Source organism: Pseudophryne corroboree, chromosome 5 (assembly GCF_028390025.1).
Source record: "Pseudophryne corroboree isolate aPseCor3 chromosome 5, aPseCor3.hap2, whole genome shotgun sequence".
In the NCBI taxonomy this organism is placed as follows: domain Eukaryota; kingdom Metazoa; phylum Chordata; class Amphibia; order Anura; family Myobatrachidae; genus Pseudophryne; species Pseudophryne corroboree.
The window spans coordinates 53333773-53348600 of NC_086448.1; the positions used below are offsets into that span (position 1 = coordinate 53333773).

At 46.5% G+C, this 14828-nt stretch overlaps 1 protein-coding gene across 2 annotated transcripts in view; it reads left to right on the forward strand.

The window, feature by feature from the left end:
* The first annotated feature begins 309 nt into the window (after nt 1-309).
* Nucleotides 310-14828, forward strand: part of ADCY8 (adenylate cyclase 8) — a 367020-nt gene continuing 352501 nt past the window's right edge. For both annotated transcript variants that reach the window (XM_063921272.1, XM_063921273.1), the window contains exon 1: nt 310-2145. In XM_063921272.1, coding sequence (XP_063777342.1) covers nt 1225-2145 — 921 coding nt within the window. In that variant the 5' untranslated portion in view covers nt 310-1224. The remainder of the gene's footprint in view (nt 2146-14828) is intronic.

Below are 14828 nucleotides of genomic sequence, written 5' to 3' on the forward strand. Positions count from 1 at the left end.
CCGAAAAATTTCAGGCGCTCATCTCTATGTAGCCATGTGCAGCGTTAGCATGTAGCAGAGTGCAGCAGGCTGTATGTGTATATATGTAGAGTATATGTAGCCATGTGCAGTGTTAGCATGTAGCAGAGTGCAGCAGAGTGTGTGTGTGTATATATGTACAGTATATGTACAGTATATGTACAGTATATGCAGAGTGCAGCAGGCTATGTGTGTGGAGGAGAACTTGCACTGCTTGTGCTTGGGGGGGTAGCAGCAGAGTGTAGAATGACGTCAGCCTCGGTCACCTGACTCCGAGCCCCCCTCCTCCTCCAGCAGGGTTTACTCCGGTAATCCAGCAGCAGCAGTCTCCTGTAGTCCCGGCTACTGGCTGCATCGCACTCCCCGGAGCCCGCACCGGGAATGAGTCTGCAGGTTCCCCGTATAAAGTGACCCGGGCAGCGGGGAGAACTTGGTCTCTGCAGCAGATCAGATGCCCAGACTGGGGTCCCCCCCGGAGCCGGGCAGCAGCAGCAGCAGCACCCTCTGCTATCTGGAGGAAGGGGAGTGTGGTGCATGCTGCCAGAAGGATGGGGGTGCCCTGCACTGGATTGCACTCCTGTGCCCACAGCAATGACCTCCAGCATCTTGACAAGTAACATCATTCTCCAGCAGTGTCCCCTCTAACTTCCCACAAACTGCCATGCATGCATATAATTACCAGCCGTCCCGATTTTCTACCTTGCACCTGCACCCCAGCTCCTCCTGCCTCCTAATGACCTTAGCAAAGACCTTGGTGATTCTTGCAGGAGATAAGGTGCAGCCAGTGTCCTGCAATCCAAGGTCAGTATAGTCATTAGAACACTACTCTCCTCTGCTGTAGACCCATACTATGTGCAGCCTTGCCACCCTGCATGAAGAGATGCCCGTCTGTGTGCTGGACTGCACCTCTTGGATTCCAAGGCTGATCCCAGTTTTTTGGAGGATCTGATGTTGCTCCGCAAATTAAATCCAGATATCACATTAACCTTTAGCAGGTTGGCTGCAACAATTCATAAAGATGAAGGGACTTAGTGCCCGCTCCTGCTATGCCAGTCACAGCACTCGGTTGGCTCTGTGATGTGAAGACGTTGCATTGGGATTATGCACTTCAAGCCAGCATGCTGCCCAGGGCAGTGACCATCAACCGCAAGGTAGACCCATAGCAGACCGCCAGCCACACAGCTAGGCTGGGTACCATGCCCACAGATGTATTTCAGTAAACTTCAAAGGAGAAAACAACAAGAGCTGTACAGATCTACCATGGAGCTATCTGAGGTGAGGTGCTCCAGTGCCACCGATGAACTCTACACCATCAACAGGACTCCAACCATCAACAGCAACACAAGACCCAAGAGACTGCTTTGGCAGACTGCAGTGAGGCACATCACTGAGCAGAGGTTCATTAATGAACAAAGCAGCGCTAAGACCCTCTCTTCCGATGACTCCTACACCGCCAATGCCAATAGGCAATTTGGCAAGATAGCCAGTGGGGACAGGCACAACAACGGAGGCACCAAAGTCTTCCCAGAGAGGACCAGTAGCGACCTGGGCTTCCTGCACTTAGACTGCGCTCCCAGCAATTCGGATTTCTTTTTGAACTGGGGCTACACCTATAGAGGGGTAATATTCCCCACCCTGAAGAACTCTTTCAAGTCCAGAGACCTAGAAAGGCTTTATCAGCGCTATTTTCTAGGTCAGCGGCGCAAGTCGGAAGTAGTCATGAACATCCTGGATGTGTTGACCAAGCTCACTCTGCTGATCCTTCATCTCACGTTGGCCTCAGCACCTATGGACCCCATCAAAGGCATCTTGTTGGGCTTTTTCACTGGGATTGAGGTGGTAATTTGTGCCTTAGTAGTTGTCAGGAAGGACACAACCTCTTACACGTATCTACAGTTCAGTGGGGTGGTGACATGGCTAGCCATGGCTACCCAGATCCTGGCAGCTGGTCTAGGATACGGCCTTTTAGGGGACGGTATTGGCTATGTACTCTTCACTCTTTTTGCTACTTACAGCATGCTTCCATTGCCCCTTACCTGGGCTATATTGGCTGGATTGATAACTTCCCTTCTACAAATTGTGATGCAGTTGGTGATTCCCAGGCTTGCAGTGACTTCCATCAATCAGGTAACTTGCATGTGTGTGGGGTGGGGGGGCTGTTTGATATGTTTTACTGAAGCTATTGTTATATTATAGATATCTGCAGTCTGGGGACAACTCTGTGTTGGGAGTAAAGCAAAAAAGAAAGGTAGAAATTTTCCCCCTGGACTAACCATGTTGGGTGCCAATGCCTTTTTTCGATTTTGCATACAGGGTAAATACCATCTGAATGGCTGCTTTTGCATGTAGCCCTCAAATTCTGGGAGGCTTTATTTTTGCAATGTAGATTTAAGCTTGAACCCCCCCCCCCCCCTCCCCCAACTCTAATTCTCTCTGCACATTTCAAATCTTCTCCACCTGCAGTGCAACATGGTCTTGCCAAGGGGCAAAGTTACTTTTTTGCTCCCAACTCTGGTTTAGCCCCTCAGTGATCTGTGACCTGACCTTCTAGGCATGGTGAGGAGAGCGATGATAGATTGTTGCATGTTGGTGAGCCAACGTGCTGTATAGGCATCCTCTATACAGATTGCAGTCTTTCAAAATTTCCCCTTTGTCCTTGCTGTAGAAATCTGATTACTTTCTCTGCTCAGATCCCATGACTTTACAACATCAGCAAGCATTGAAGCGTGCACTGTATATTCATTGAACAGGGTTTACTATTCATACACTGAGCAATCTATTTCAGTTCAGACTTCAAAATCCTTTTTTTTATTGTGTATCCTAAAAAGTTACCATGGGGGAATAAAAATGATCAGTTTATAAAGGTTTTCTCATCTGTTAGTAAAATGTATTTCGCAAAAATAAGAATTATTTTATTTGTGTACGGGCGGCCGGTGATCCAAGCCTCATAGTGGTATAGTAAATGCACAAATGCAACTGTAATCAGCGACTAGAACCAATGCATGGTACCGTGTCCTTATGAGCCAGACCATCCCTGGCATGGTCAATACTTGATCCATTGCCCTGGCCAATAATTGGCATGCAATAAGAATACTGTCTCGTTGAGTGCTCATCCCCGGTTCAGCAACACACTTGTCTCTTTGGTCAATTAACAGATCTCTCAGGCTGTCCTGGCGTTTGAATTATACATAACAGCCAGAGGTTGTCTCTGCCAGATTAATGGGAGCTCTCCAGTGTTCTAGGTTCTGAATCTTCAGATTGTTTTACAGTGATTAAAATAATGATTTGTTGCAGCTCCCCCTACTGGTCAACCTCACTCAGCAGCGATCAACATTGTCTAATTCAGTGTACAATAGGCAGAAATCCCCCATGCAGATTCATCTTTGTATAACCTCATGCTTTATAGCCATTAATGGGGCCTGTCTGAAGTGTCACTACAAGTGTTGCGCATGCAGGTTGTGTATGTAAACACTCCATTATTAAAAGGTATACAGTGTATGATTAAAAGCTTCTTTTTTTCTCTGTAAAATCACGTCCTAAGCACCTATGCGGATAATTGAGGGCATAATTGCAGAGCTCTTCTGGTGAATGTAGGTTTAATGACAAAGGATTTTCACTTAGGGTAGTCACGGAATGCTATACAGTAGCAGAGAATGATGCCGTACATTTCTTGCAACATTAAGGATGTTTAAATGAGGGGGTTACACCGCTTACAGTGGGAAATACCTCTGCCGTGGACGGACCTGCACTATACTGTGTTCCTGATACATATCTCATAGGGGTAACGGTTCATTGAGACGAGCCAGCGTGCCAGGAATGAGCAGATAGTGTAAATCATCTATCCTCTTTTTGTGAATGGACTGAATAAAGCTGTAACATTGCTGAACCAATGAATGTGTCTCTTCTAATCCATCATTTCCTCCCCCTCATTATAAGGTGACTGTGTCATCACGTAGGATTCTAATAGATTTAATGTATGGAGGACTGTCACTGGCCCGCATTGCAATCTAACATCTCATTGGCCATGGCGATCCAGCGTCGCCGTATAAAATATGAAATACTATGAATGGACTCCCATTACTAATATTCTATTATTATAATATATGTGACTAATATCTGTATGGTGTATAGTATAGAGACCCAGGGCATAGATTCACAAGGGTCGATTCAATTCTCTGACAGTTGAATAGCGCCGGGAATTAGCTCCCGGTGCTATTCAATACAGCACCAAGTGACACTCAATTGTCGGGAATTCTTCTCTCACCCCCGGGGGATGTGAGCGGAAATACGACAAAAGTGCTGCCGCGTGGCCGGCGCGAGGCTAATTCTGTAGGGAATCAGCATCGCGGCGGGGAGTTAAGTCGGAGAATGCCCGTTCTCCCGACAAATCAACCTGTTAAGTCCGGGAGAACCGGGAAATTTGGCGACTTAACTTGAGCTGAATTGAATAGCGGCGGGAGCTAATTCCCGGCGCTATTCAACTGTTGGAGAGTTGAATCGACCCCCACAGTTGGGGAGGGGGGTGAATAGGACGGTTGGCACGAAGGCTACCGTTCAGATCTGTGGATAAAAATGTGCCAGGGTGGGTTCATTGAGGTGGGGGATATGTGGAATTTATTGAAAAAGTACAAAGCTTAAGCCGGGTACATACTGAGCAAAGTGTGGCCAGACAATATGTCGACCCAATAGGCCGACATATTGGATCCAGGGTACACATTAGAATGATGTATGAAGGACAAATCAATATATCGCGCCGTCTTTCATTCCCATAGAACTAGGTCGCTAGAGTTATCACCCTGTTGGCTGTGCAGAAGGGCCCACCGGACGGTGTCGCTAGCAACCGCAGGCGCCCGCATATTGGGCATACAACACTGAGTGATATTCCCAATATGTCGTTCCAATTCGGTCGGAAATGACCTATAAGGCCACATTTCTCCAGTGTGTACCCAGCTGTAGAGAAAGTGGACAGAGATAAAGTACCAACGAATCAGCGTCTGTAATTTTTTTAAACGCATCCTGTAACATAGCAGTTAGGAGCTGATTGGCTGGAGCGTTATCTCTCTCCAATCTTTGATAAATTTCCTCCTAAGTTAACAAAGTAAAGAAAAAAAAACTGCTCTTTGGAAAAATGTGTGTTTGTGTCATTGTATGCAGTATAATGTTCCCTCTTGAAATTTTAGAGGGCAGGGCGCCGGACTGCGGAGGTATATGTGCGTGCGACCGCGCCCAAAAATTGGGCGTGGCCATGCAAAATAGGGTGGTGTGGCTATGTAATGTCATTGAAGTGTGCGGTGCGGCCCCCACAGTTGTTACTACAGGGGGTGTGGGCGGCCTGTGGCGTCACTGTTGGGGGCGTGCCCAGCACCTACGGAGGTCCTGGGCTTCCCCCAAGCTCTCTCTCATAGCGTGAATGGATGCCGTGCGCTTATACGGGAGCGCAGGAAGTGGCCGGCTGTTTTAGCAGGGCGCCGCAGAATGGGCAGGGCGGATTTTGCCTTTAAAAAATTGGGCAGGGCGCGGCGCCCTGCTAAAACAGCCTAACGTTAACACTATAGTATATGTGGCAGTGTATGGGTTGGCATCGGGTTCCCGGCGCTTGGGATGCATGTGGTCAGAATAACAAAAGCAGCATCCCGACGTGCAGGGTCCCGACACCTGTTAAGCAAGTGTGCTAACCCTATCCTCCTATCCCCCCTTACTCCCCCTCCCCTCAGCCTGACCCAACCCCCCCACCCCCCCACCCCTCGCAACCTAACCCACCCATCCCCACCCCCCTGTAGCATAACCCTAACCTATCTGGGTGGTACCTGATCTTGTCCCACCCCCACAGCCTAACCCTCCCCAGTTGTGCCTAACCCTCCCTCCCTGCAGCTTAACCCCAAACCCCCCCCCCCCCCCCCTTCATTCAAACCCTAACCTCCCTGGGTGGTGCCTAGTGCCTAAAACTAACACCCCCTCCACAGTGTAATCCTTGGCATTATGATCGATGTCGGGACCCCGGTGTCGGTACTCCGGCTTCAGTTTTCTTACTACCACCATCCCGAATGCCGGTATGGTGACCGCATCCCCATTGTATATTTCTGTGTTTTGAGTGCAAGTCTTTATTCCACATGTTTGTGTGTCAGTGTGTTGCTTCTATGTATGCATTTTTTGTTCATTTTAAATCTGTGCATTATAAGGAACATCGCATCCTATACAGCAATAGATTGGGGCTAGTAAAGGCACATCAGAGATCTTAGACTTGCATAAAAGCATATTAGACACATTGGGGCAGATGTATAAAGCCTGGAGATAGGAGAAAGAAGTGATAAACCAGTGATAAGTGGAAGGTGATAAACCACCAGCCAATCAGCTCCAATATGTAACTTGACAGTTAGGAGCTTATTGGCTGGTACGTTATCACCTTGCACTTATCACCTTATTCTTATCACTTCTTTATGCCTTCTCCAGTCTTTATACATCTGCACAGTTATGTGATATTGAAACAGCTTGATGACCTCTAATATCCTTGTAATGTACAGTAGGGACTAAGGGGCAGATGTATTAACCTGTAGAAGGCATAATGAAGTGATAAAGCAGTGATAAGTGCAAGGTGATAAAGGCACCAGCCAATCAGCTCCAATATGTAAATTAACCGTTAGGAGGTGATTGGCTGGTGCGTTTATCACCTTGCACTTATCACTGCTTTATCACTTCCTTATGCCTTCTCCAGGCTTAATACATCTGCCCCTAAATTAGTATGCCATATATTATCACTGATCGTACAAAAATACAAAATACCTGTCAATGTTACTGGGAAAATCTTTCACTTGGAGAAATAGAAAACTATTTCTCTTTAAAAAGGGGATTATAAGCCCTGAATGTACATGTACTTTTTATATTTGGAGCAGCGAGTTCTTATTTTTACTGATAGTGTTTTTCAGCTTTAAGAAACCCGAGTTAACAATCAATGTATAAAATCACATTAACACATTAACGTTGGCTATTGTCATTGGATGACTTGAGTTGAATTTCCTTTCCGATGAAGTCTTCTTATTCTGTAGTGAGGTCCAGTTATCTGTCTTGATGCCTTATAAAATATGCTGTGTTTTCTGTCATATCATTTTATGAATGAGGGGTAACTTTGGGTTGAATGAAATTGTTGGTGGAGACCTGCTCTTGTATGTGATACATTGATAATTACAGGTCGAGTGCAACATTGAAGAATGAGGTGATAATATAATATCAGGCACTAGCAAATGATTATTTTTCCTTGCACTGGAGCTTTAAAAGGCTTATAGGCACATTTTCATGTGCATAAAATATTCAGTGGCTGAAGTGTCATTAATGTAGCTTAGTACATTGTAGGCTTACAGTCCCATTTAACGCTGTAATTCCACAAGAGACCTAAGTTGCCCTCGCATTCCCCCCCCCCCCCCCCCTCCCCAACCCTTTCCCCACCACGACGGCTATCATTCACCTCCCCAGAGTCATGTGACTGGGGCCAACAAAATATATTAATAGCATTAAACGGGATATGTGTTGTTTTTTACGTGGGCGTCTATTAGATATTATTTTTACCAAATGCATTTGTTTTTCTCTCTTCAGCAGGCGAGTGCCTTGCTAAATAGGGCATACATAATATTTACCATTTGATGGCTGATTGTATTCAGAAAACACATCAAAATGAATGATGCGGGGCTTCGAGCTGTCATTTCTACTTCTCTCTGTGCAATAAAATGCAATCTTGATGAAAGAAATATTGAAGCAACATTGCTCGTAATAAATTAGATATGACACTTTACTGCTGAGATAGCAGGTTCCGTGGTAAACCCATTCATTATGTACTATTAAGACACAATGATGCATTCAGTCAGAGCTGCTCTGATAGAGACTGAGAGGCTCATTCAGGTGCGGCCGCAAATCAGGTATTGTACGCACATCGGTCGATGTTTTTTTACTGCACATGCGTGCGTATGAGCCGCAGTGCACAGGAGCAGCGATTGATTTGCTATAGTGGTTGCAATAAGGAATTAGTTGCAAAGTGATTGTCAGGAAGACAGCATTTGGGGGTGGTAACGGGGGAGTGGTCGGGTAAAGGAAGTGTGTCTTATGCCGTTCAGACGTCGTTTTCTGGGCGTGCATAAATTAGCAGTTAGCGTCGTCAGATGCACTCAGACTCAGTGAGTCACATGACCCAATCTGCGACGGTGGTACCAATGTATCAGCAGTTATACGCCGTCAGACAGAAATGATGCGATCGGCAGTGGGCGTCCCTATGCTTATGTTAACTTCTGCCCATGCAAGCATATAATCGCAATTGCTTTCAGCAAATGATAGCAGCAGCAAGAACAAGCGCACCTGAATGATCCTATAAGGCAGGTGGAGGTGCAGCAGTCTAGAATATGCTGCATTTAGAAGTGCAGCGCAAACAAGCGTTGTTAGATAGCGGTGCACTCCGGACCTGTCTCCTCTCTGTGCTTACATGCTGGGCACTAGGACCCGGAGTCTGTAGGGAAGTGCGACCTTCGGCCAGATGTGCTACTGCACATGAGCAGACTGCAGCCACCTTTACTCTGTGTACAGTGGGCAGATGTACTAAGACTTGGAGACTGATAAAGCATAGGGAGGTAAACTAACAACCAACCAGCTAGTAACTGTCATTTTTCAAACAGCCTTTAACATGGCAGTTAAGAGCTGATTGGCTGGTACTTTATCTCTCTCCACTTTCTCATTCTCCGAGGCTTAGTGCATCTGCCTCTGCGTATAGGTACAGTGCTGAGCTCCTGAGGTCAGACACGGGCCACCACTGCTAACCACTGCATTACCATGTCCTGCGGATTACCGCTAAACCCAGCATGCGGGCTAACGACTCGTTGTGCGGCCTAACAGTCACTTTCACGTTTGCTGTGCCCCTATTGTGACCAACACCCCAATAGGCTACATCAATAAGTGTTATGATAATTTGGTCTGGATTTAGGTGGTCATTCCGAGTTGATCGCTCGCTAGCTGTTTTTAGCAGCCGTGCAAACGCTATGCCGCCTCCCACTGGGAGTGTATCTTAGCTTAGCAGAAGTGCGAACGAAAGGATCGCAGAGCGGCTACAAAGTTATTTTGTGCAGTTTTAGAGTAGCTCTAAACCTACTCAGCGCTTGCGATCACTTCAGACTGTTCAGTTCCTATCTTGACGTCACAAACACGCCCTGCGTTCACCCAGCAACACCTGCATTTTTCCTGGCACGCTTGCGTTTTTTTGAACACTCCCTGAAAACGGTCAGTTGACACCCAGAAACGCCCACTTCATGTCAATCACTCTGCGGCCAGCAGTGCGACTGAAAAGCTTCGCTAGACCTCGTGTGAAACTACATCGTTCTTTGTAATAGTACGTCGCGCGTGCGCATTGCGCCGCATACACATGCACAGAAGTACCATTTTTTTTTGCCTCATCGCTGCATAGCGAACGAATGCAGCTAGCGATCAACTCGGGATGACCCCCTTAGTTTAAAAACAAAACAAAAAAAACTCTTAAGTGCCCAACACCTCCGAAGTGATAAGAGCATGAAGTAATGCCTCAGTGGAGCTGTTGCTGAAGAAAGGGTGGAGGCAAGAGATATTTGTGAGGTACTATAGAGGCAACTTAATGATGTACGGTATTGACCATTGGGGATGTGAGCTCCTGGTGAGAGTCTGGGGGATCTCCCTGAAGTCTCCCACACATCCTGGAAGAGTACTAAACCATTACGCTTCATTGCATTGATTGTTTGGACCAGGGGTCTCTCTGTGTGGAGCTTGGATGTTCTCCCCATGTTTGCGTGGTTTCATCACACACTCCACAAAACATGTTGGTAGACAAATATTCTCTTTACAGATTTATAAATAATCGCTAAAAAATAATACACATGATACAATAGGGTCTTAAAAGTTATTAATCAATGCGAAAGTTGCACGGTTGTTGTTTTGAGTTGGGTATTTGTAACCGGCGTCATTTTACCCTTTAAAAATCAATGGCTTTCTTCATTTTTGCAGCAGGGCAAATGGAAATGTCAATTAAGTAATGATACAGATGTGTCCTTGTTTCTGCGTATAGTGGCGGTATACTGCGATCACTCGCAGCCACCGGCTCCCCCATTGCTGTTAATGGATAGCGGTAGCGTGCATACGCACGGAACCCGCAAGGCTATATGAGGACGCATCTGTAATAATTGGATTTGAGAGATTATTACTGCACTAAAAATGATCTAAGTTGAGGGGTCATTATGTTAGCAGCCAATCAGAAGCTCATCCTGCAGCATTGCATTCCGCTCCCTTCAATCCCGCTCGCCCTGCACCACACTCCCCTCCTGTTTGACTCTCACTACGCATGTCAGAAATACAGTTTTATGGTGTTATATACAGATGGGGCCTCGCTCATCTAGGCTTCTCTGCTGCACCTAGGTGCACCAAGGCAATACAGCAGGGGATTAAGGGGGTCATTCCGACCCGATCACTCGCTGCAGTTTATCGCAACGCAGCAATCGGGTCGGAATTGCGCATGCGCCGGCGCCGCAGTGCACCAGCGCCATCGTTTCCCTGCGATCGCCTCAGCCTGATTAACAGGCAGAGGCGGTCGCTGGGTGGGAGGGGGCGGCACGGCGGCATTTGGCCGCCGTTATGGGGGCGCGGTCAGGCCAACGCAGGCGTGGTGGGACCGTGCAGGGGCGAGCTGCAGCAGCTGCATGACGTCATGCAGCCGCTGCGACCAGGAGCAGCCACGACCAACTCCCGGCCAACTGCAGGAGCTGCGCTGGCCGGGAGTAACTCCACAAGTACAAAAGCATCGCCGCTGTGCGATGCTTTTGTACTTGTGCGGGGGGGGGGGGGGGGAAGGGGGCGGACACACATGCGGGGCGGGCTAGCCCTGTGCTGGGCGTCCCCCCGCATGTCTGTGTCCCTGATCGTAGCTGTGCTAAATTTAGCACAGCTACGATCAACTCGGAATAACCCCCATAAATCATTACAGCAGGGGATTAAGTCTGATTGCCCTGGCTCAATTAATCCTATTAAAGGGATAGCTGAGGAGGGCTCCATCTGTATTGTAGGCACACATTGCAGTTATGTGACCGGCGGTCGGAAAATCACCGGTCACATTTCCAATGCCAGGGTACCGAACGCTGAATATCCCGCTGACCAACAGGGACTATTCCCACTCCTGGGTGTCCACAACACCCATAGAGTGATAATAGAACTGCAAGGGACTTGATTGCGCTATCCCCCCTTCCCCCGCCGGCCATCTAAAAGCCGGGATCCCGTTGTCGGCATGGTGACTGGCGAAGACTGTGGATTGATCAGCAGTTAAGAAAAATGTATATGGGGACTAATGGAAAAGGTAGGGCCTAGGGAACTTATTAGGCCCTACACACTGGGCGATATTACTGAAAGATATGAACGATCCTGTTCATTAATGAACGAGATAACGTTCATATCTTTCAGTGTGGAGGCACCAGCGATGAACGATGTGCGGCCCCGCGCTCGTTCATCATTGGTGCCCCGTTGCTTGTGCATGTAGGCCAATATGGACAATCTCGTCCATATTTGCCTGCACTGCTATGGAGCCGGGTGACGGGGGGAGTGAAGAAACTTTACTCCCCCCGTCACTGCCCCCCCCCGCCGCCGGGACGCCCGTCGGCCGTATCCGCTGTCGGGGAGCTTGGCAGCGGATCGCATAGTGTGTAGGGCCCTTTATTTTAATCCTGTTCTATAACTATTTATTACATTTAGATAGTGCAGCTTTATGTTCCAACCTGACGTGCAGGATGTTGTGAAATACCACTGAACACTTGTCATTGACTTGTGTAGCCCAGCGTTGAACTGGCCCACAGGGGTACGGGGGAAACCACCGGTGGGCCCTACTGCCTGGGGCCCCACCCTCTTCTCTAGGGATCAGGCTTCAGACTGTACTGTTACTAATCTAGTACATTATCTTGCATGCACTACAGTATTTACTGTATATATTTATCTAGGGGACCAACACTTGCTAAATGGTTAGGCAAACCAATGTGGCGGCTGGGCACACTCCCTCTAGAGACTGGCCACACCCCTAAACTTGGGCCTCTACCACTGTATTCCCCACCACCCACCCCCGGTGGGCCCTACATGCTCCAGTCCGACACTGGTGTAGCCTGTAGATTCCTTGCTGGCTCCTCAGTCAGATACAGCCAATAACTGTGAGAAACAGCCTCTGCACACCAACTGTCAATGTTCTGTATCCATGACGACACCACTTACGTCATCAGAAATCTGTGATGTCATTTTAAAGATAAAGAGGCAGCTTTTCCTACGCGGAGAACAGATTAGAATTTTCTGCATTTATTTTTTAACATCTTTATTTTTAATACATTTTATAGAGTTATCAAGCTGAAGTGCTTCACCATTTTTTGGGGGCAATTTAAAAACCACTGGAATTATTAAAGGCAAAATCAAAGCAAAAAAAGTTTAAAACCTAACATGATACAAATCACCATCCTGATTTTTAACAGGCTAAGAATAAAAATTGTGAGATATATTCAGCTGCAGTTTCATAGGAGGAAGATCTCACCAGAAAAACGTCAGAAAATGAGAGGAGTTATAGTAGGTGAGATATTCTTCGCTCCATCCTATACAATAGGGGTCATGCACTTGGTCATACAGAGTGAAAATACATTGCCAAGAATGACAATTTTAGTAAATAAGAAAAACAGTATTGAAACGTCCTCCAAATGGTGCATTTATTTTTTTTGATAAGTCAAGAGACCTGGAATAATATGAATTGCTTAATATCTGCTGAGTCTCGCATACAATTTAACGTAATATATATAACTAGTAGGTGGGCAGGGAAACATTTATCAGAAGGGCCAATTGGCAGTCTGACTCTTGCAAACCTACAGTATCTGTAATAACATCAACAGGCAATTTAAACGAGTGTTGTAAGCTGTAACAAAAAAATCTGACAATGAAGGAGGTTGGATCGGGGGGGGCAGGTGAAGGTTTGCAGGGCCATCACGTCCCTAGGGCCCCCTCTTTTGTATTACTGACATAACTGCTGATATTCTTCTTTTGTCCCTACTAACTAATAATGTAATATTATAAAATATCTTATTTAATTCCAAGTTACAGAACCAATATCTTCATCAGTATTCATTTTCCTGTCTTCTTAAGAGTAGTAAAGACTGCATACTGGATTTGAAATAAATTTGAGGTTTTACATGTTTTATAACTGTGAAGTTGTAATAAAAGTATATCCAGTTTTTTAGGAGTTGGATTAAAATGTTGACAACTACATTTTTCTAAATGTTTTCACTTGAAGTACAGACTACCTTTAAAACATGTCACATAGCAAGCTCATTCACCTTTAATTGTAGTTTTACATTCATTATGAGGAAGATTTTCAAAACTTGGAGAGAGATTAAGTGGAGAGAGATAAAGTACCAACCAATCGGCTCCCAGCTGTCGCTTTACAGGCTGTGTTTGAAATCAGGAGCTGACTGGTACTTTATCTCTCTCTAGCCTTTGATAAATCTCCCCCTGTATGTCATGCTAATACATAGGGTGGAATTCAATGGTTTGAAAAGTTGGTTGGGTGTCTGTCTTTTCCTGTCTATTAGATACTGACTATTCAAACAATTGAATTCCCCCCACAGAGTTTAAAAAAAACAGGATGCGGTCAAGATGCCAGCTGCCGGAATCCTGACAGCCGTCATAAATATAGCAGGCGGGTTAGGGGTGTGTGGTTCGTTTTATCGACAGTGTCTAGGTCGACAATGTTTAGGTCGACCACCATAGGTCGACATGGATGGAAGGTCGACAGGGTTTCTAGGTCGACATGTGCTAGGTCGACATGTCTAAAGGTCGACATGAGGATTATTATTTTTTGTGTCGTTTTCTTCGTAAAGTGACCGGGATCCCAAATTAGTGCACCGCGTCCCCTCGCATGGCTCGCTTCGCTCGCCATGCTTCAGGCATGGTGCCTTCGCTCCGCTACCGCTTCGCTCGGCACACTTTACCGTTCCAATCGTAGTCCACATGGATCGTTAAGTATGAAAAAATCCAAAAAAAAATAAATGTGAAAAACTCATGTCGACCTTTAGACCTGTCGACCTAGCACATGTCGACCTAGAAACCCTGTCGACCTTCCATCCATGTCAACCTAGTGACTGTCGACCTATAGTGGTCGACCTAAACATTGTCGACCTAGACCTAGACACTGTCGATCTTCAGACCGGATCCCGGGTTAGGGTTAGGGCCGGGTGTGTGTGTTAGGTTTAACCACCACCAGGGGGGGTAGGGGTGGTGGTGGTTAAGGTTAGGCTTGGGGAGGGGGGGGGGGAGAGGTTAGGGTCAGGTACTACAGGGGGAGGTTAGTGTTAGGCTGCAGAAAGGGAGGGTTAGGGGTAGGCGAGAGGGGGAAACAGTCTTATATCCCCCCTGTTGGGATTTACACTATCGGGGTGCCGGCGTCGGTATTCTAACTACCGGCATCCCGTCAGCCAGGATACCACCCTCAATCCAAAAAAACCCAACATATTTTAGCTGAACTGAGGAGTAATGTGCATAACCTTTACCCGAGGCTTTGTACATTGCAGATATATTTAGACGCAAGTAAAGTCACACTCTTTTTAATTTTTATTAGTCTGTTTTGTAGCACAAACTAATTCAATTACACTCTCTAATTAGTCCTTTCATTAAAAGGCTGCTATTGGTATCCTGGGAATCTCGAATTGCTTTTAAGCAACTTCAGTCTCTGACAGACATACGGTATTTATTGAGTTATCAACAATACGTATACAATACATTTATATCAGCTGCAAAATATATCA